Source organism: Hypomesus transpacificus, chromosome 23 (genome assembly GCF_021917145.1).
Source record: "Hypomesus transpacificus isolate Combined female chromosome 23, fHypTra1, whole genome shotgun sequence".
Classification (NCBI taxonomy): domain Eukaryota; kingdom Metazoa; phylum Chordata; class Actinopteri; order Osmeriformes; family Osmeridae; genus Hypomesus; species Hypomesus transpacificus.
Genome location: NC_061082.1, coordinates 3,101,649 through 3,121,978, shown reverse-complemented (window position 1 = coordinate 3,121,978; position 20,330 = coordinate 3,101,649). Strand labels below are relative to the sequence as shown.

The 20,330-nt window shown below is 48.7% G+C and overlaps 1 protein-coding gene across 1 annotated transcript; it reads left to right on the top strand.

Moving 5' to 3' along the window:
- The first annotated feature begins 7,370 nt into the window (after positions 1 to 7,370).
- LOC124485784 (matrix-remodeling-associated protein 5-like) lies at positions 7,371 to 19,806 on the top strand. The gene is made up of 8 exons (XM_047047579.1): positions 7,371 to 7,757; positions 8,488 to 8,716; positions 8,806 to 8,935; positions 9,130 to 9,368; positions 9,461 to 9,612; positions 9,719 to 15,028; positions 15,208 to 16,492; positions 16,593 to 19,806. Exons 2-8 carry the CDS (start codon positions 8,526 to 8,528, stop codon positions 18,628 to 18,630), a joined length of 9,345 nt encoding a protein of 3,114 aa, XP_046903535.1. The 5' UTR covers positions 7,371 to 7,757; positions 8,488 to 8,525; the 3' UTR covers positions 18,631 to 19,806.
- Positions 19,807 to 20,330: the final 524 nt, after the last annotated feature.

Sequence of the window (20,330 nt, the reverse complement as noted above, 5' to 3'; positions counted from 1 at the left end):
AATCAAAGATAACAAGCTAGTTAGTCTCTCTTTTCTTTTCTCTTCTATCCAACCCCCCACCCCCCCCTCTCCTTTCCGCTCCTCTCTTGACTCTGCTCTGGTCTGCTCTGGTCTGCTCTACTCCTGTAATCCTAGCTTGGTTTATCTCCCTTGTTATTCTGGCATAGCTGCATTTCTGTGTGATGTTTGTGACCCAGTATGTTTTTTTAATTTTTTTTACATTGTGTTGTTAGGGAGTTTCTGAGTCAAAATGGCCTTCAGGGGGCAGTATGGTACCCTGGACAGGAGAGGAGATGTAGCTGTTAAAATGTTATTTCTAATGTTTCTGTTAAAAGGTTTTTGTTATCAGTTGATAATCAGTATCTTAGTAAGACAGTATCTTATCTCACTGCACATGAGAGGAGACTTCAGGGGCCCTGCAGCAGGGCAAAGGAGAGTGTGTACTGTTCTCAGGCTGCAGGGACAGATGTGTCACTTCTGGCTGGTCCGTGTGTGTACTCTTCACACAAGCCATATCTGTCTGAAGTTCAGTGTGTGTGTGTGTGTGTGTGTGTGTGTGTCTCTGTGTGTGTCTGTTATGGTTGGCGTCTACTTTGGTTCAGGCAGGAAGGAAGTTTGGCTTTCCAGAGTTTACTCTCCTCACAGCAAACATGCTCTGTCTGAATATAAACACACACTCATGAATGTGCTCAAACACAATGGTTAACAGCGTTATGTGACAATTGTCTGAGATTGTGAAAAAAACCATATCTTTACTAAGGTAATTAGCATGTAAGCAGTGACAGATAACTGAGCGAAGTACAGTACAGTGTCATTGAAATTACGGCGTTTGACAGAGACAGAGAATAACGTGCTGTCCTGTATGTGTCCACACATTACGATACACGACTTTAAGGTACCAGTTGTGTGTGTGTGTGTTACATAAAGTTGCCCAGGTGGGTAAGCAGGTTGTGTGATGATGTAACAGGAAGGCTCCAGGATGGCAGCTGGGGGGAGATGAGGATGTCCAGGGACAGCGTCACTCTGGCTTTACTGATGTCAGAGGTCACCTCTGCTAGATTCCTCTTGCTGGGGTCAAACCCATAATCCTCAGCTCTTAGAAGTTCCACAGTGTCTAAGGAGAGATCGGGAAAGAAGAAGAGAGTCCTTTTAACATGCCTCAGAACAAAGGAGTGTTTTGCTCTGTCAATCAGTCAATAAACACGCACACAGGCAGTACGCAAACACGCACTCCGTCTTACACACACGCAGGACTGCACATACACACACACACACACCTAGGATGAGAGAAGAGAACTCTTTACTGAAGGAGAGACCAACCCAGGCAGCTACGTGGGATGGATGTACACCAGATGGAATATCCATGGGTCTGACTAGACTGTGTCTCGCAGACTATCTGAAAGATCCCCTGTCCATCTGAAAGATACCACAAGGAGAGGTGCTTAGTCGGCTGGCAATGTCAAACTGTTACAGGGAGCCAAAGAAAGAATTTTCTGCAAACATTACTCAAAAAATACAGCACCATGAAGACAGGGGACACATATGTGCAGACTTTAAACCACTTACAGGACACTCTGCCTTAAGTCATATAAGATTGGTCCCAAGAAATAGTGCACAAATGTTTAACCCTTGCAGAGTTTTCTTTGTGTGATTTCAGAGTAGATACAGAAAATGTCTCACAGGATAGGCTGGCTTTTAGCTTAGGTAGCTCTTGACACATTCACTACTGCTGCCTTCTACAACCCCATAAATCCTCGGCCAGTATTTTAGGGGGACAGGGTGTGTGTCTGTCACTGTGTTCATCTGCCAGTATGTGTGTGAGTGCATTCGCAAACTGTCTGTAACACAGTATGTGAGTGTTATGTAATGCAATATAACATATTCATCTAGCAGACTCATTCATCCAAAGTGACATGCAGGGGAAATGAACCTGTAGGCTGCAGTCAAATGCTTTAACACTGAGTGATGCTATTAGAGTAGATAGCACTAACAGTCTATTGAACTTCGTCATTTGTCCTGCACAAAATTGATATTCCAATTTGGCAACAAAATGAAGTATAAACTCAAAATGAAGTATGAACAAAATGAAGTATAAACTTCTAATACTTGGCAGGGAGCAAACCATTAGTATTTGCTGCAGTTTCTGGACCTCCTCCTTGATTGATTAGCCGTCCCAAGGTCAAGGACGGTCAAGGTTTAAAGGAGAGATGTGACACCAGTGAAGAGTAGTGAGGTCGGAAACCCAGCTGAGCGAGAATCGTGTTACACTCACACACACACTTCTTCTCAAGGTCTCACCATCTTTGTGTGTGCGTGTGTTGGGGTGGGGGTGGGGGGGGCTGGATTTCAGAGTGGCTACAATTTCTCAGAAGCAGTAATTAAAAGTTAATTAAATTACTGTAGATCTACTGTAATTGAAGAAAGTAAATATTTGGAAGTGGAGGCCAGACTTAGGCATGAGGGTACCTGAGAATGTGCTTGGAGAGCTCTCCACAATCAATCTCTTCTGCCCATAGCGTCAGGACTGGGACTGTAAGCCTCACCAGAACAAAGCAGGCATCGAGGGAGGATTAGAGGGAGGGTTTCTACTTGCCCAAGCAGGCTAAAGGTGGCTACCACTGGCCAAAAATTTGGAATCCATTAACTTACGTTTATTAGCAGGATTTGGACCTCCGCTGTTTTGAAAGTGCCTCCTTGTGTGAATGATTAGTTCTTGGTGGTCGACAGGTCAGTCCAGGGAACCGTGATCTTTTCAACATGTCCACTGTTGATGCGTGCATACATGTATGTGTGTACGTGTGTCTGTAATGCGTCAGCCCAAGGGGATGCTAGGAGTACCTGGGGATTAGGTTTAATAAAAGTTAAGAGCAGGGCTTCTGCACCATATTAATACCAGCAGGCTCACTCTCCAACACTCCAACACTGGCCTCATTCATACTGCACTGCCACTGGCCAGAGAGCTGTTCTTTCCTCACCTTTCTCTCCCCTCCTCTCTCCCTATTTGTCTCTTTCCCCTTGTTTCACTCTCTCTGCCTTGCCTTTTCCTCCATTTCTGTTTCAGAGTGTACGATTCAGAACGACTTTCAAGGCTCATTAGGATTGCTGATGCGACAGAGCAGACTCTTTATCAATACTTCTTGAAATCCTACTCTCAGCATTCTCCTCCCTTCTTCCATTTGGGAGTGTGAAAAAGGGAACATCTAACCTTTTTTTTCTGTACGAGTGAGGCAAAAGGGGGGAGGACATGAGGAAATGAGGGTTAACTCTGCAAAGGGGTTTGTGGATAATCCAGGGGCATTTCCGGTCTTTGGTAGTAGTTTACCCTGCATGGATTGCAAAGCAGTCGTGTGTGTATGTGTTTGATTTTTTTAATGACAGTTTCTGGGTTTACTCTGCCTTTCATTTAGCGCTAAGCTGTTTTTCTCCCATTGTAAAAACTCCAAACGTAACTGGATACACATGTCAATACTACACTAGTCTCTATCAAAGGAAAGGAGGAAAGGGAGGGAGTCCCACAGTCTTTCCTCATACTGTCCTCTCTGGCAGTCTGTTTCTTCTCACCTTACTCTTCCTGACTAAGAAGAGAATTGAGAGCTGGAGAGATGAGGAGGAGGATGCTCTTTAAACAAGGCTCAAACATATCCGAGAGATATCTCAGTCCAGGCTTTCGGAATCAAAGGCAAACAACAAACAGTCAGCAGATCACGCAGTAACAACATCCAGGACACAGTCGGATGATTATTATTGTTGTTGCTACTTCCTCTCCGTTGCGTGGGGTTGTGTATGAAATAACATGTATGTGTTCATTGAGAATAAGGGTCCATAGCACTATGACGCTAAATCATCATGACCAGCTGGGTAAAGATACAGAATATACACTTGTTTGCCCAAAGGATTGTAATGCACACACGCACGCACGCAGCACACACACATACGCACACACACACACACACAGCTCTCGCTTTGTCTCTCTCGCTCTGCTTCAGTGGTATGCATGCTAAAGTAATTAGAACGTTCCCTTGTTTGGAGATGGTGCATCCCCTAATTTAGCAGCAGGAGTGTTCTTCTCTCCCCCAGGAACTCCTCGTTAGGCCCGCATGCTCTGTTTTGCTAATAAGTTGTTTGTATGTTGACATGCAGGTCTCTGTGTTGAAGGTATGTTCATGTGTTGTTAGGATGTTTATGGGCTTCCTGTAGTTTCTGCTGCTTCTGGTCTGCTCTGTGAAGCTGTGACCTTCAGGTCTCTCCCAGGAGGGCCTGTGCTCAACCCACTCCTGTTCATTTGGTAGAGGTTTAGAATTCAAGACAGAAGATTTGACCAAGTAGGTTTACACATACAAGGAATTTGCTATGATAGGTTGGTGCTTAACAATAAATATAAGAAGAAGAAAGATAGAACAAGTACGACAGCAAAATAAATAAATACTAAATAAAAACAATAAGGTAACAAAATGAACTCATTGTCAATCATAATTTACTTTACTTTATGATCATTGGTTTCATTTCTGTAGCCCATGTCACCAATTATCCCTCATCCCCTGTGACAATGCACTTCAAAGGGGACTGGATGTTTGATATGGGGTTCCAGGTTGTTCTCATATCTCAGGAGCTGACAGCTTCGATTTGTCTCGAGCAAAACTATATATGTTGAAGTGTCAGCACTGTTATCATAGATAGAGACAGAGGCACTTCCTATTCAGCTTCGAGCTCCCTTTCTTTTATGGTGGTCAATAGTTCCAGCTGGAGGATTCCCATAGCTGACTGGAGAGAAGGATCTGAATTGTCACATCTGGAGACAAGGCTGGATGAGCCTCACTCGCTCACTCTGTCATGACTACTATTATAACAGTAGCCTTCTTGTGCATTAACTGCTATTGGCCGGGTTTCCAAGATTCGTTAAGAAGCTCTTAACGCTAAGAACTTCTTAAGAACGTTCGAAGAGCGCTCTAGAACGTTCTTAGAACGCTCTTAAGAAGCTCTTAGCATTAAGAGCTTCTTAACGAATCTGGGAAACCCGGCCATCAGCATTATTGAGGAGTGGGCTGGACTGGACTGGAGTGGAGCAGGGTGGAGTAGAGTGGAATGGAGTGGAATGGACAGGAGAGGAGAGCAGAGGAGAGAGTAACATCTCCCTTTGTGCTTGAACTGTCATTGGTACCAGCAGATCCACTTTACGGCCATGAATAATGCACTTCTGAGTTAGCAGGATGCATCTGACTATAATTTAACAGATGGACCCGGTCCCAGGATTCTAATCTGTCATCTGTTACACTGTGCACTTGTCCAGTTTTCCTTGTTTACTAAAAGGAGAAAATGTCTCAATTTGCTTGTGCTCACCCTTTTTTATTTAACATTTCTGAAAAGATGTTGCAAAATGACAAAACACTACAAGGAGCCTAACAGAGAACCAGGACATAGGAGCTGTATCGTAACCTTGTCAATTCTGTCACAATAATTACAGTGCATTTTGTTTTTTTGACCCTCTGTTCTAACAGTTGCGCTGTCTGTTTGCTGGTTTTAGCTTCAAATGTATTCTTACACAACCACAGGATTTTTTTATTGCCAGGATTTGGAATCTCTTTCATCATCCCAAAAAGGAAATTCTCTCTCCTGCAATAAGTCTAATTGGATCAAGACTTTAGCACAGCCAGTCCACAACAATATGTGCTTGGTCTCTTACCAGAACTATCATTGAGTGTAGATTTAAGTGTGGCTCTGACCAGCTAAAAATAAAACAGTTATTAAAATATTTGATTTGTTTTTACTACTTAGTTGGCTCGTTTACTCACACCTCCAAGTTAATGACTTAAGTGATTGGAAGCCAAATAATATAACTGAGATTAATTGACAGTAATGTGTTTTAATGACAGAAGCTTTGACTCAGAGTTACGTTTAACTTCTACAAGCGCAGACTGATCATGGAGGTCAGTAATGTTTAAGAGAACTTTCCAGCGTTACCCTTTGTTCTGAACTCCTCCACAGGGTTCTCTGTGTGTGAAGGACAAACAAAGGGACTCCAAGACTGATTAAAACATCTCTCAGCCTGACAAAAGGAAGGCATTACCCCAGGGCAGACCTCTGGCTCTGACCCCCACTGACCATGACCACCCCCCCCCCCCCCCCAGAGCCCCATGCCTCCCACCCACGGCCCAGGGCAGATGCTCTTCCAGTCCCACAAGGGTCCTGAGGCATAGATCAAGTCAATATAGACTCCACCAACACTCTACCCTGGTTATCAGAGCCCCCACAATCCCCCCCCAACCTACATCCTAGTGGGCCAGGCTCCAGGGTAAACACTCTCACAGTTACTCTCTCCCTTCTAAAACCCCATTAGACTAACGGAGAGTCAATAAACGACTGTGCAAATGATGCCTGTCCGACTGGTGATGCAGACTGCATGGATTGACTGTGAGTGTTGGCCGTGAGGACTCAGGACCACACCTTCTGAGTGGCAGTGATCTAACAGGGCAGTGCTTCTGGCCTAGCCCAATATGAGCTAGTCGCTGGTCCCTGGGTAGGTCTGGCCTGGGCCACTGGCCCGCTGTCAAACATCCAGTGCTGCATGTTACCAGCCAGACAGCATTGACTGGACAGCAGACACAGACAGGACATTCCAACATTATGATGGTGATCTCATAGAGTAATAGAGATGGCGTGGGTTTGGACCTAATGCTTTCTGCAGCCTCAGTGAGTAGAAACTTACAGGAACAGTTACTGCTGATGTCTCCAACTGAGAGCAGGAGAGAAAGTAAATGGAAGGAAGGGCGAGAGAAGGGCAGGGAGAGAGGACAGGAGAGAAGATGATATAAGGGGAATGAGAAAGGGCAGATAAGAGAATTAACGAGGGATAGAACAAGAGAGAGGGGGAAAGTTCCAAAGAGAAAATTGTTTCACAAACCAACTGACCAATGGACAAGAGAGAGTAAGACTCCCCTACACAGCCAGGTCCTGGAGGAGGGCAGTCTGGTTGGCAGAACAACAGCTGAAGAGAGTCCAGACTATTTCTGTTGTCAGCCTTCTTCTTTTGGCATGTTCCCTTTCTAGGTGTAATTATGTAGAGGTCAAGGACCTCCCTGAGCTTGGCTGAAACGCTCTCTTATCCAACCCTAATCATATCCCAGAGAAAAGAAAAACAATTGAATGTCATTGGCTAGACCATCGAAGCTTCGTTCTGAACGGAGAGAGAGCGAAGAGAAGGCTAAATAGATGTAGAGATAGTACTCAGACCATGTTTCATGGCGAAGCATGTGCGTATGTGTTCAGTTTTACAGTTTTACTGTATCTGCAGAAAGCCCCTCCTCGGACCCCTGCACGGAGCGTCATTCTCCAGTCTCCTTCAGTCCCCCTCCTCCGGAGCGCTAAGACGCGTCCCCAAATTGTCTGTTACCCACTCATCTCTTTTACTGCCTCGCAGCGAAGCAAGGAGTGCCGTGTGTTCGAAATTGTTTTATTTGTATTAGAATGAATGAGAAGTGACCTAAAGCCAGTGAATCATTTGGACAATATTTAATTTTTTGTCATTCTCAACAGGCTTCGAAAACTCTCTGAGGCATCCGAGCATTTATAATATCTCAACTGCATTAACAATGTTTTGTGGAGTTCATCGGACATTTTAAATTAACAAAGTCGAGTAATTAAATGTTTTGGTCTCTCCAACAAATGTTACTAAAATCCTGGATTTAATGCGCTGCTGTAAGATTATCACAAAGCCTGTGAATGAAATGCACAGTCCAGACTTTTTATCGAGGCATTACGAGGTAAATCAACAATTTATTATTCTCTTTGTAATTTTCAATGGCTCAGCATGGGATTGACCTGTCAACTACTAAAGAGCCTCAAACTGTTCTCACACAACGTTATGTTATTATTCGCTTAGCCTACTTTACTCTTGATCTATTATTTGAAATTTTTACCAAAAAACTTTAGTAAAGGGTTTCATATGCCTTCAATATAGCTTTGGCTATCGGATCTCTTGAAATGTTGTACTTTCTCCTAAGAGTTCCGTTGCATGAACACCTGTTAGAATTCTGCAGTTTCTCTGTCTGAAAGGCGGCCAGCAGTCACCCCCGGGGTTCTGAAGAAATAAGAACCACTGACAGCTCTTTGAATCATAATGTTTCACATCTCTTTCTTTCAATCTCTTTTTTTCTTTGTTTATTTCTTTCTTTCTTTCTCTTTCTTTCTTTCTTTCTTTCTTTTTCTTTCTTTCTTTCTTTCTTTCTTTCTTTCTTTCTTTCTTTCTTTCTTTCTTTCTTTCTTTCTTTCTTTCTTTCTTTCTTTCTTTCTTTCTTTCTTTCTTTCTCTCTCTCTCTCTCTCTCTCTCTCTCTCTCTCTCTCTCTCTCTCTCTCTCTCTCTCTCTCTCTCTCTCTCTCTCTCTCTCTCTCTCTCTCTCTCTCTCTCATTATTTCTCCCTTTCTCTGTAGTGTACTACAGTTGATGTGCCACAACATGCAGTGTGAGTTAGCCGTGTATCTCTGTTTGTGCAGTGAGGAGCCCAGTGTGTGTTATATTATCCTTGGAAAAGATGGGACGGTGTGCAAGTATGCTCCTGGCTGTGCTGGGTCTGTTGCTGGTGTTGGTGACAACGATGCCTGCAGGACAGCCCTGCCCCAGACCTTGCTCCTGCCGCCCGCCCTCAGAGCTCCACTGTACCTTTCGCTCTCTGCTCTCCATCCCCCCAGGCTTGCCCAAACACTCCCGCCACATCAACCTGGGGTGAGGAGACACCCACACACACGCATTACAGTAACACTGTAGACACATGCTCGTACATGTAGTCTAATTTTGGTCCTGCTCCTTAATAGGTTTAATAGCATCCACAGGATTGGGATACATTCCTTCTCTGGTCTGAAGAGGCTGGAGCTGCTAATGCTCCATGGAAACGACATTCAGGAGATTCCAGACGCAACGTTCCAAGACCTGGGGACCCTGCAGGTACAGGAAATCTATGACTTCTAACCTGCAGTTAGAACATCACACCTGGAGAAACAGCACCGCGTACAGAATGTTTTGAGAGATTGTACATTCGAGCGTTAAAGTTCGGTATATCAAGTGAAAGTCTCAGCATCTGTTAAGGTGAAGTATGAGACCCCTTGGACCCTTCTGAACTCATTCCACTTTGTCCTCAGGTCCTAAAACTGAGTTACAACAAGTTAAGTCAGATCACCGCCCAATCCTTCTCCGGGCTCTCCTCTGTGCTCCGCCTTCACCTGAACCACAACCGTCTGCGGTTTCTCCACCCGCGAGCCCTGCTGCAGCTCCCAGCTCTCCGCCTGCTTCGCCTGCAGGGCAACCAGTTGCACCAGCTCCACCCCCAGGCCTTCTGCACCCTCTCTCTGATGCACACCTACTGCCTCTCCACCCTCAGGTAGGAACAGAACCACACACAAGAAGGAATAGTTAGGAAGGAGTAAGTATCATTGTAATGATAGATTTTCCTTCAATCTCCTCCATCCTCAGACATCTGGATATATCCAACAATAGCCTTAGTAGTCTCCCCCAGGACAGCCTGGCCACAGCACCCCTGCTGGAGACTCTGGGACTGCAGGCCAACCCTTGGAGCTGTGACTGTAGCATGGCTTGGCTACAACCCTGGAGCCTCAAACACCCAGGTGACTGACTAGGCACTGTTAATTCACAACATTTAATTATTTTTGAAAATGAACCCTGTTCTGAAATCTCCCATCTCATTCTCTAAAACTTTTCTCTGGCCTCCAGGTGTGATGAAATGCCCAGGAGGACCACAGTGTCCGGTCTGTGACTCACCCAACCACCTGAAAGGGCGTGGCCTCATCCAGCAGACTGACCTACCTTGCACTTCACCTGTAATCTCCTCCCTGCGTAGAGACCTTCCCCGTAAGGAAGACCACAGCGAGATCCAGCCAATCGAAGCCTGGAGAGAACAACTAGGCCACACCTCCCTGACCTTGTCTGACCAACAAGGAAACAACGTCGACCTCAGCTGTAACGTGACTGATTCTGCAGAAACTCCCGACGTCACCCCTGCTGACCTTCCCTCTATACCCCTCTCCATATCTCTCTCCCTGTCTCTGGACTGCCCTGTGGAGAGGGGAAGCTATGAGAGGGTGTGGAGGCTGCTGGCCTACTACAGTGAGACAGCTGTCAGGCTGGACAGGGAGATCATGCTGAGCAAACCCCCCAGGTTGGCATACCGCTACAGACAGGCTGCAGAGAGGGAGGGTTATTACCACACTGGGGTCAGGGCCTCTGTCACAGCCACCCCCGCCTGGCTGATGCAGCCGGCCCTCAGCCTGCAGCTCGATAGAGCCCAGTCTGGCAGTCGCACGGTCAAACTCGTCCTCAGCACCAGCGTGTCAGCGCAACCCAACCCTGTCCCGTCTGCCTCTGTTTCATCACACAAAGCTCACCCCTGGGTCCTCATCTCCACCAACCACACGCCCACAGCCCTGGCTGCAGTGGCAGGCAGCAGAGTGGAGCTCGCCTGCCCAGTTCTCGGCTCAGCACAACCCAACCTTCAGTGGGTGTTCCCAGATGGATCCCATCTCTCCCCCACTTCCTATAACTCAGATGGTAGGGTCGAGGTGTCAAGCACCGGTTTGATCTTGCACAGAGTAAAACTTTCAGATGCCGGACTGTACCACTGTGTAGCCCGGGTAGGAAAGGAGGTGGATGTTCTTCCTGTACGCATGGCAGTGGAGGAATCCTCTGACCCTGCCCCAGGAGAACAGGGAGTTCCTGCGGTGATAGGATTGGCTGGGGAGTCTGTTAATCTGCCGTGTAAGACTTCTGGATCACCAGCAGCAGAAGTGAGTTGGGTGCTGCCTGACGGTCGAGTGGTGAAATGGGCCGGGGTCTCGGAAGGGTCCCTCTCTTCACAGGTATTTGTTTTGAGAGATGGGAGCTTGTCCCTCCCCCTCCCTGGCCGAAACAATGTAGGTCAATATCGTTGTGTGGCAGTCAACCAGCATGGCGTTGACGCCCTCTCCACCCATCTGTCTCTAACCCAAAGCCAGGCCACGCCACTGCGGGCATTTCTCAGGATGTCTCAACTGGCAGCTAGGGTGTCAACCAGGACATCAGCTCCTCTAGAGGGGGAAGGGTCTGGATATGGGGACAAGGAAGAGATGGAAGAGAAGGAGAGAACCCCCCCCATCAATAGGGAACGTCCCAGACCGGCTATGCCCCCTCAGACCAGATGGCACCCCCCCGGTCCCCCACACAGGCGTGTTCCAGGTGGAGTTCAGGGGCGGAGAACAGGTCCCCCCGTGGAGCAGAGGAGGAACAGGCTGGAAGGCAGGCGGAGGGTGAACATGGCCAAGCATAAGATTGACCCACAGAGATGGGCTGACATTCTGGCCAAGATACGCCTCAGAACAGCCCCAAATGCCACCCAGCCAACCGTGGGACCTGATGCCACCAGGGAACCTACTGCACAGCCAATTAGCAGCCAGTCAGGAACAGGAAGGAAAGGAGAGTCACAAACGGGCTCAGCTGATACCACGGAGGGTTCCTCAATAGATGACTCTATTCTGGAGGAGGAAGGCTTACAGGCTGTTCATGCCTACAGAGACACAAATAAACAGTCTGGCACAGACAAAGAGACAGATACACAGACAGAAACAGGAAAAGAAATGACCACCTCTACAGTGACCACCAAGCCCATCTCCAGTTCTAATGACATTAGTCGATTGAATGGAGAACAGTATGTCCATACAGGTAGAACCAGACCACAGAATCCAAGGCACGGAACATTCATCAATTCCGTTCCCACACGGCCCAGAAGGCCTTGGGATGCCCGTAGAAGGCTGGGTCCAAGGAGACGCATCAACAGGCCTGGGGCACGAGCTAACCCTGACCTTGCAACCCCTGACCTCACCACCGCTGGGCCACAGGGTGGAGCCACAACAGAATCAACCACCGCTAGATCCTCTGTCCTGTTGCCCACAACTACAAACACAAAGGCCCCTGCCCCCTCTCCGTTCCCCATCTCCCCCACAATCCATCCCCCTGCTTCTACCCCTTCACCCCAGACACACACAGACAGGCTGACTCACTCAGTAAACTCTGCGGCGAAAATCCCAGCAATTCCTGAGAATACACACAGGCACACACAGGCACACACTCCCACACACACACACACGGATAAACAAAGTGAGCGGACAAAGGATGTTTCCCAACCCTATGTGTATTCCCCGTCTCTGACAGTCCAGCCCTTTCACAGTGAACCCACAGCAGTGCAGGGCTCCACTTTCCTCATGCCAGACAACCATGAGGAGGTTACAGCCTCTGAAGAACAAACATCAGAATCATCCACAGAAACCAGAGCAGAACCTACCACCAAGCCTGCTATAGAACATACAACTGAGGTGAACACAGAACCCATCACAGAATCCATTTTAGAACTGACCTCAGAGCTGCCAATAGAACCCAGAACTCAACTCATCACAGCAACTACCACAGAACCCACGACAGAACCGACTACCTTACTAACTACAGAAACTGCTGTTCATACTGTTACTGCTAGCACTCCTTCTACGATTAACTACGCACCTTCCACTGGAATTACTACTACACTTTCACTTACCTCTACATTTTTGACCACCACTACAGAACTGAAACCAATACCAATCCCCAGAGAGAAGCCCATTCCTGGATTATCAGACTCCAGAGAGAAACCCAGTCTTGGACTACCAGACTATAGAGAGAAGCCCGGTCCTGGACTACCAGACTATAGAGAGAATATCAGTCCTGGATTATCAGACCCCAGAGAGAAACCCAGTCCTGGATTATCAGACTCCAGAGAGAAACCCAGTCTTGGACTACCAGACTATAGAGAGAAGCCCAGTCCTGGGCTACCAGACTCTAGAGAGAAGCCCAGTCCTGGACTACCAGACTCTAGAGAGAAGCCCAGTCCTGGATTATCAGACCCCAGAGAGAAACCCAGTCCTGGACTACCAGACTATAGAGAGAAGCCCAGTCCTGGATTATCAGACTCTAGAGAGAAGCCCAGTCCTGCACTACTAGACTCTAGAGAGAAGCCCAGTCCTGGACTACCAGACTCTGGAGAAAAGCCCAGTCCTGGATTACCAGACTCCCAGGAGAAGCCCAGTCCTGGATTATCAGTCTCCAGAGAGAAGCCCAGTCCTGGATTATCAGACTCTAGAGAGAAGCCCAGTCCTGGACTACCAGACTCTAGAGAGAAGCCCAGTCCTGGACAACCAGATTCTAGAGAGAAGCCCAGTCCTGGATTATCAGACCCCAGAGAGAAACCCAATCACGGATTAACGTACTCTAGAAAGAATCTCAGTCCTGGACAACCAGACTCTAGAGAGAAGCCCAGTCCAGGACTACCAGACTCTAGAGAGAAACCCAGTCCTGGATTATCAGACTCCCAGGAGAAGCCCAGTCCTGGATTATCAGACCCCAGAGAGAAACCCAGTCATGGATTGTCGTACTCTAGACAGAATCTCAGTCCGGGACAACCAGACTCTAGAGAGAAACCCAGTCCAGGACTACCAGACTCTAGAGAGAAACCCAGTCCTGAATTATCAGACTCCCAGGAGAAACCCAGTCCTGGATTATCAGACCCCAGAGAGAAACCCAATCCTGGATTATCAGACTCTAGAGAGAAACCCAGTCCTGGACTACCAGACTCTAGAGAGAAGGCGAATCCTGGATTATCAGACCCCAGAGATAAACCCAGTCTTGGATTATCAGACTCTAGAGAGAAGCCCAGTCCTGGACAACCAGACTCTAGAGAGAAGCCTAGTCCTGTACAACCAGATTCTAGAGAGAAACCCAGTCCTGGATTATCAGACCCCAGAGAGAAACCCAATCATGGATTAATGTACTCTAGAGAGAATCTCAGTCCTGGACAACCAGACTCTATAGAGAAACCCAGTCCAGGACTACCAGCCTCTAGAGAGAAACCCAGTCCTGGATTATCAGACTCCCAGGAGAAACCCAGTCCTGGATTATCAGATCCCAGAGAGAAACCCAGTCATGGATTATCGTACTCTAGAGAGAATCTCAGTCCTGTACAACCAGACTCTAGAGAGAAGCCCAGTCCAGGACTACCAGACTCTAGAGAGAAACCCAGTCCTGAATTATCAGACTCCCAGGAGAAGCCCAGTCCTGGATTATCAGACCCCAGAGAGAAACCCAGTCCTGGACTACCAGACTCTAGAGAGAAGGCGAGTCCTGGATTATCAGACCCTAGAGAGAAACCCAGTCCTGGATTATCAGACCCCAGAGAGAAGTCCAGTCCTGGATTATCAGACTCTAAAGAAAAGACCAGTCCTGGACTACCATACTCTAGAGAGAAATCCAGTCCTGGATTATCAGACCCCAGAGAGAAGCCCAGTCCTGGATTATCAGACTCTAGAGAGAAGCCCAGTCCTGGATTATCAGACTCTATAGAGAAGCCCAGTCCTGGACAACCGGACTCTCTGCAGCAGCCCATTTCTATGCTGCCAGACTCTAGAGAGAGGCCTAATCCTGAGTTAACAGACCACATAGAGAAGCCGAGTTCAGGACTACCAGAACCAGAAAAGAAGCCCAGTCCTGGGCTACCAAACCACAGAGAAAAACCCAATCCTGGACTGCCAGACTCAAGAGAGAAGCCCAATCCTGGACTGTCAGACTCCAGAGAGAGGCCCAATCCTGGACTTCCACATTCTAGAGAGAAGACCAGTCCTGGGCCACCAAACCCCGTAGAAAAGCCCAATCGTGGACTACCAAACCCTGCAGAGAAACCCAGTCCTGGGTTAACAGAGCAGGACAGACAGCCCCCAGTCTGGACGAACCTGGGGGTGAACTCTATTCCTGACTCTCATGGCAGTCGACCACTATTTCCTTTCTCCCCCTCCCTGCCAGTGTCCCCAGGCTTGCAGCCAGGACCCCAGCCGCCGTTGCTGAGAGCCAGGCCCCGTATTGCTCTACCCCATGTCCGCACCATGTCTGTCCCAGCCGAAAGCACTGCTCTGTTGCCCTGTCCTTCTGCGGGAGAACCGACCCCTGTAATCACATGGACCAAGGTTTCAACAGGTACACACACACACACACACACACTGGCTATTGCTGGCTCAGAAAAAAGTTAATATATTACAGTTAAAATATTTGAATCACAGTATCCAAGCACTGTTGATAGCATAGTGTATAATTGCATTGGATTGACTCCAACCTCTGCCTCTGTTTTTCTCTCTCTCTCTTTCTCTCTCTCTCAGGAGCAGTAATATCCGTTGGTTCCAGGGGCCAGCGTTTCGAGGTGCTGCCAAATGGAACTTTCATCATCCGGAGCGTGCAGTTGCAGGATAGGGGGACGTACATCTGCAGCGCACAGAATACACTGGGCCGGGACAGGATGCTGTTGACCCTGGAGGTGTGGACCCGCCCCCCACGCATGCAGCTTGCCAATTATCGCGAAATAACAGTACACCAAGGAAGTGAAGTGGAGTTGGAGTGTCAGGCTGATGGAGTCCCTAGCCCTCTCCTCTCCTGGGTTCTACCCAACCGCTCTGCATTGACCTTTAACCCCAGCCTTAACCCTAGCCCCTCTCCAAGGGTGTACCTGCAGCTTAACGGAACTCTGCGTGTCTCAGCAGTGTTGCCGGGTGACAGGGGAGTGTACCGCTGTGTAGCATCCAATCCAGCGGGAACAGCGAGCACTTCGGTGCGTCTGCACGTGTCATCGTTGCCACCTGTGATCCAGCAGGCCTCAGAAGAGCTGACGAAGCTGCCTGCTGGTCTACCACTCTACGCCCACTGTTCCGCAAGGGGAGCCCCGCCTCCTGCATTGCGTTGGCGAATCCCCGACGGTACGCTGGTGCGGCCCTCTCAGTTCCTCCGGGGGAACCTGTTCATCTTTCCCAATGGGACCCTGTTCATACGCAGCCTCATCTTTGAGGACGCGGGCAGCTATGAATGCACGGCCAGCAATTCTGTGGGAGGCGCCAAAAGAACAGTTAGGGTAGAGGTGACTGAAGGGAGAATCACACCTGCAATCCCGGGGAAGTCCTCCTCCCTCTTACCTGCCTCTCCCAGCAAAAAGACCAGAATACCCATTGTCTCCTCCTCCTCCCCTCATGCACCCTCAATTTTCAACAACACTAGATTTTCCCCCTCCTTACCCCTTTACCCTGCCTCCCCTCAATCTCCTACTTCTCCTCTCTCCCCTTCCTCACCCCTCAACAACACCCGAGTTGCCCCCTCTTCGCCTCACTCACCTTCCTCTCCTCAGTCTCCCTCACCCCTCCTTTCCCCTTACTCCCCCCATTCTCCTTCTCACCCTCGGTCTCCTTCTCCTCCCCTGACCAATTCTAGAGTCTCCCCCCCATTCCCCTTCACCCCCTCTTCCCCCCTCAGTAAAGCAAAGATTATCTCCACCTCACCCCCTAGTGGTAGAGTCACATACGGCAGCTCTGTGATGCTTCACTGCTCCACCTCTGGCAGCCCACAGCCTACTGTTATCTGGAGAACCCCCAGCAGAAAACTAGCAGACATAAACTTCAGGTGAGTGTGTGCCAATGCCGGTGTGTTTGTTTGTTGGAGGATGATTATGTGAGTAATTACTTCTGACTAACTGAGCTGTCTGTTGCCATTTGTGTTCCAGTTTTGACCGGCGAATCCAAGTCTTCGCTAACGGCAGTCTGTCGATCCAGGCGGTGACAGAGAAGGATGGGGGGGACTATTTATGTGTAGCACGCAACAAGGTGGGCGACGACTTCAGGTTGCTCAGAGTCACCGTGGTAACCAAACCAGCCAAGATAGAGTACAAACAGCCGTCCAATCAGAAGGTCTCGTACGGCGAGGCCCTGAAGGTGGACTGTCAGGCGTCAGGTTTACCAGATCCGGCCGTGAGGTGGAGCCTGCCAGACGGAACCATGGTGAACAGCGTGTTGCAGGGAGCAGACCGAGGTGGACGCACACGCAGGCCGGTGGTGTTTGACAACGGGACCCTGTTCCTGTCTGCGGTGGGGAAGAAGGAAGAAGGGGAGTACACCTGCTACGCTGAGAACCAGGGGGGTATGGACCAGATGAGGGTGAGGGTGAGAGTCCTGCCCTCTCCACCCTCCTTTCCAGGTCAAAGCAGCTATGAGGTCATCAATGTGAGACCTGGAGGGGCAGTGACTCTCCGCTGTGGGGTCAAAGGGGAACCTTCCCCCACTGTCACATGGCTGTCCCCTGCCAATCATGTGATCACACGAGGTTCTTGGCCAGAGCGTATTCTGGTGGTGTCAGATGGGTCTCTGGTGATCCAGGGGGCCAGGGGGGGTGACGGAGGAAACTATACCTGCAGAGCCAGCAACGCAGGTGGGGTGAACAGCAGAGTGGTGGGACTACAGGTGGAGGTCCCTTACCCAACATTCACTGGCCCTGGGAGGGGAGACACCCAGATACCTATGAATGGACAAGGGGCAAGCAGGGGTGGTACTGGGGTTAGCGGTAGGGATGGCAGCAGTGCAGGGTATGGGAGAGTACCTGAGAGCAGTGCAGGGTATAGCAGGGTCGGAAGTAGGGTAGTTAGTGGAGGGGTGAGTGGGGACAGCAGTCAAGCTGGTGATCAAAGTAGTAGAGCTAGTGTCAACAGGGGTGCTGGGATGTCAGCCAGACACAAAGCAGTGATTGGCCAGACTGTGCTCCTTCCCTGCCCCACCCAGGAATCCCCCTTCCCCCGCCTGACCTGGCTACTTCCTGGTAACGGGGTCCTTCCAGTGCCGTTTTATGGCAGCAGGATGACAGTGCACCGGAATGGCACACTGGAGCTGCGTGGGGTGAGGATGAGTGATGCCGGCATGCTGGTGTGTGTGGTGAGCAGTGAAGGTGGGGAGGAGAGGTTGCAGGTCCACCTGGAGGTCTCAGAAGCTCAAGAGACAGCTCTCCACAGATTCTCAGGCCTTCCAGAAAGACCTGCACCAAGGGCCCTAGTTACAGAGAAACCTACACAAAGAGTCCCAGTCTCACCAGTGCGACCTGCATCAGGGAGCCCAGTCTTACCAGAGTCAGCTCGTCCGAGAGGCCCAGTGCCAAAGCCAGTGGAGAGGGAGCAGCCTGTAGTGGTCAGCAGCAGGTCAGCCTCTCTTGTGAGCATCATCAACGGGGAGAACCTCCACCTGCCCTGCCCCCCTGTCCCTGGTTTCTCCCTGGCTCCCCAGGTAACCCTCTCTTGGACCCTGCCCAGTGGGGTGGTCCTGTCTCGGGGGCAGTCAGGTGGGTCGGGCCGGATCTCAGTCCTGGAAGACGGGACACTGACAGTGCTGCAGGCGTCTGTGTACGACCGTGGATCCTACTCCTGCCGATCCACCAATCAGAATGCCACGTCGGTACTGACCGTGCCAGTCATCGTCATCGCCTACCCGCCCCGCATCACCTCTGGACCATCCCCCCTGACCTACACCCGACCCGGTGTAGCCGTGCAGCTTACCTGCCTCGCCATAGCAACGCCCCGGGCAACCATCACCTGGGAGACGCCTGACCAGTCGCAGCTTCAGGTGACAGGTCAGGCCCGTGTCTATGGTAACCGGTACCTGAGCTCCCAGGGGGCCCTAATCATCCAGAACCCTAGCAGTCGGGACACTGGGTTCTACCGATGTACGGCGCGGAACGTCATAGGCACGGACACCAAGGCCACCTATCTGCACGTCATCTAATACACCAACACAAACACACCATTTTCACACATGCACAACACACACACATGCACCTGTAATCTTTGCTGTCACTTTTCCACATCTTACATAGAGACAGTGTCCTTCATGCCCACAGAAACTGCAAACTAAGTGTAGAAATACTGATCAACCAAAGAAAGACTCAAATGTTGAGGTAAAATGTCTTATAAACATATACAGTATATATCAAACGGGATGGAAAAGGCAGTCAGTGCACATCTCGTGCCATTCTGCCATTATGTCATTCTTTCCACTCACTGATCCTCAGGCTTCAGTCATCATCACATTGTGTGTCTGGTCTCTGTGGTAAAGTGGATAAGCGTGTAATCATATTTGTTCTGTATGACATGTATGAAATCCTTCCATTGTAATGAGCTCTCCACTTTAACATCTACGTGTCTTGTCTAGCTGCGTTGTTTTGTTTGGTTGTTCAGGCCTTTAGCATATAATCAGTCCCACTATTGTGTTATTGTGACCAGAGGGATTAAATGGGTATCAAGCTACAAAATGAACTTAGTTCAAATGGTGCTCATGAACCTGTTCTTCTGTTCTAACTTCAGGGAACTAAACTAACTGTTAACATAAACCGTATAATCCCACGTAAGGGAATAACATAGCTGTATACAAAGCTGTCTCTCCCTCCAACTCGATGCTTCAGCATAGTCGGCTTGGTCTCCTCACAACCCAATTCTTTACCATTAACTGAAGATAGACTGACTTCTTGGGTAAATGCACATCAGCTCTTCAACACAAGGAGAAAGTGTCCTTGTGCATTTGCGGTTACATCTTAGTTCCAGATCTCTAGTTTTCTCTCTGTGGGACCAACCCAGATGTCCAGCCATGCAGAATGTATATTTCTCATATGTATAATATAAACCTCATTCTAGCCAAGTCTTTTGAAGCATGATATTTGTATTAATTACAGCTTTTGATGTGCTTGTGATTTGAATGCTCGTCAAAGTCTTTTTTGTAACCAAATGAAAGCTGGTACAGATCATGTTTTCATGAATATTCCTTTTATGTTTTCATCTCTCTTAAATTATTTGTCTTGTAAAGACCCAGATGTAAAGTGGTGTTATTTTGTGCCAGTGGTTGTTCTCTTAGTAGTCGTCTATAAATGTTGGTTTATTTTCAGTAGCTTCATTTTATAAATAAAGGACAAAAGGAATTCAGTCAAGTCACTGTGGTTTGTTGACAGTTGAAATACCAAAGTCAAATACTACCCGATACTTATGTGAGTCAAAAGTGTGTGTGTGAGAGAGCTGATGACATCACACCATGTCCTGCCGTTTAGAAGAGATGTATGGCTGCCCACTTCACTCTGTCTATCTGAAGATTTCCTTGAAACAAGCCCCTTCAATAAACGCCCCAGCAACATTCTCACGTTATTGCCTAGCATATGTGCTGTAAAATTTCGAGGAGAGGAGAAGCGTGAGCTCTTGGTAGGGAGGTTGAGAATACTGATGAGACATCTTGCTCACACGTGACCAGACCAGACCCGGGGGAATAAGATAAGTGCGTCATTTGTTTTGGCGTGGGCTCACACTGTATGGTCCTCAGACATGGCTGAGTATCCATGGTAATCCAGATGGCGACAAGATCATGGACCCAACACACTCCTTGGTCCACCCCGCTGATCTGATCTCAGAATTCCAACAGATGACACAGAATTTGACAGCGTT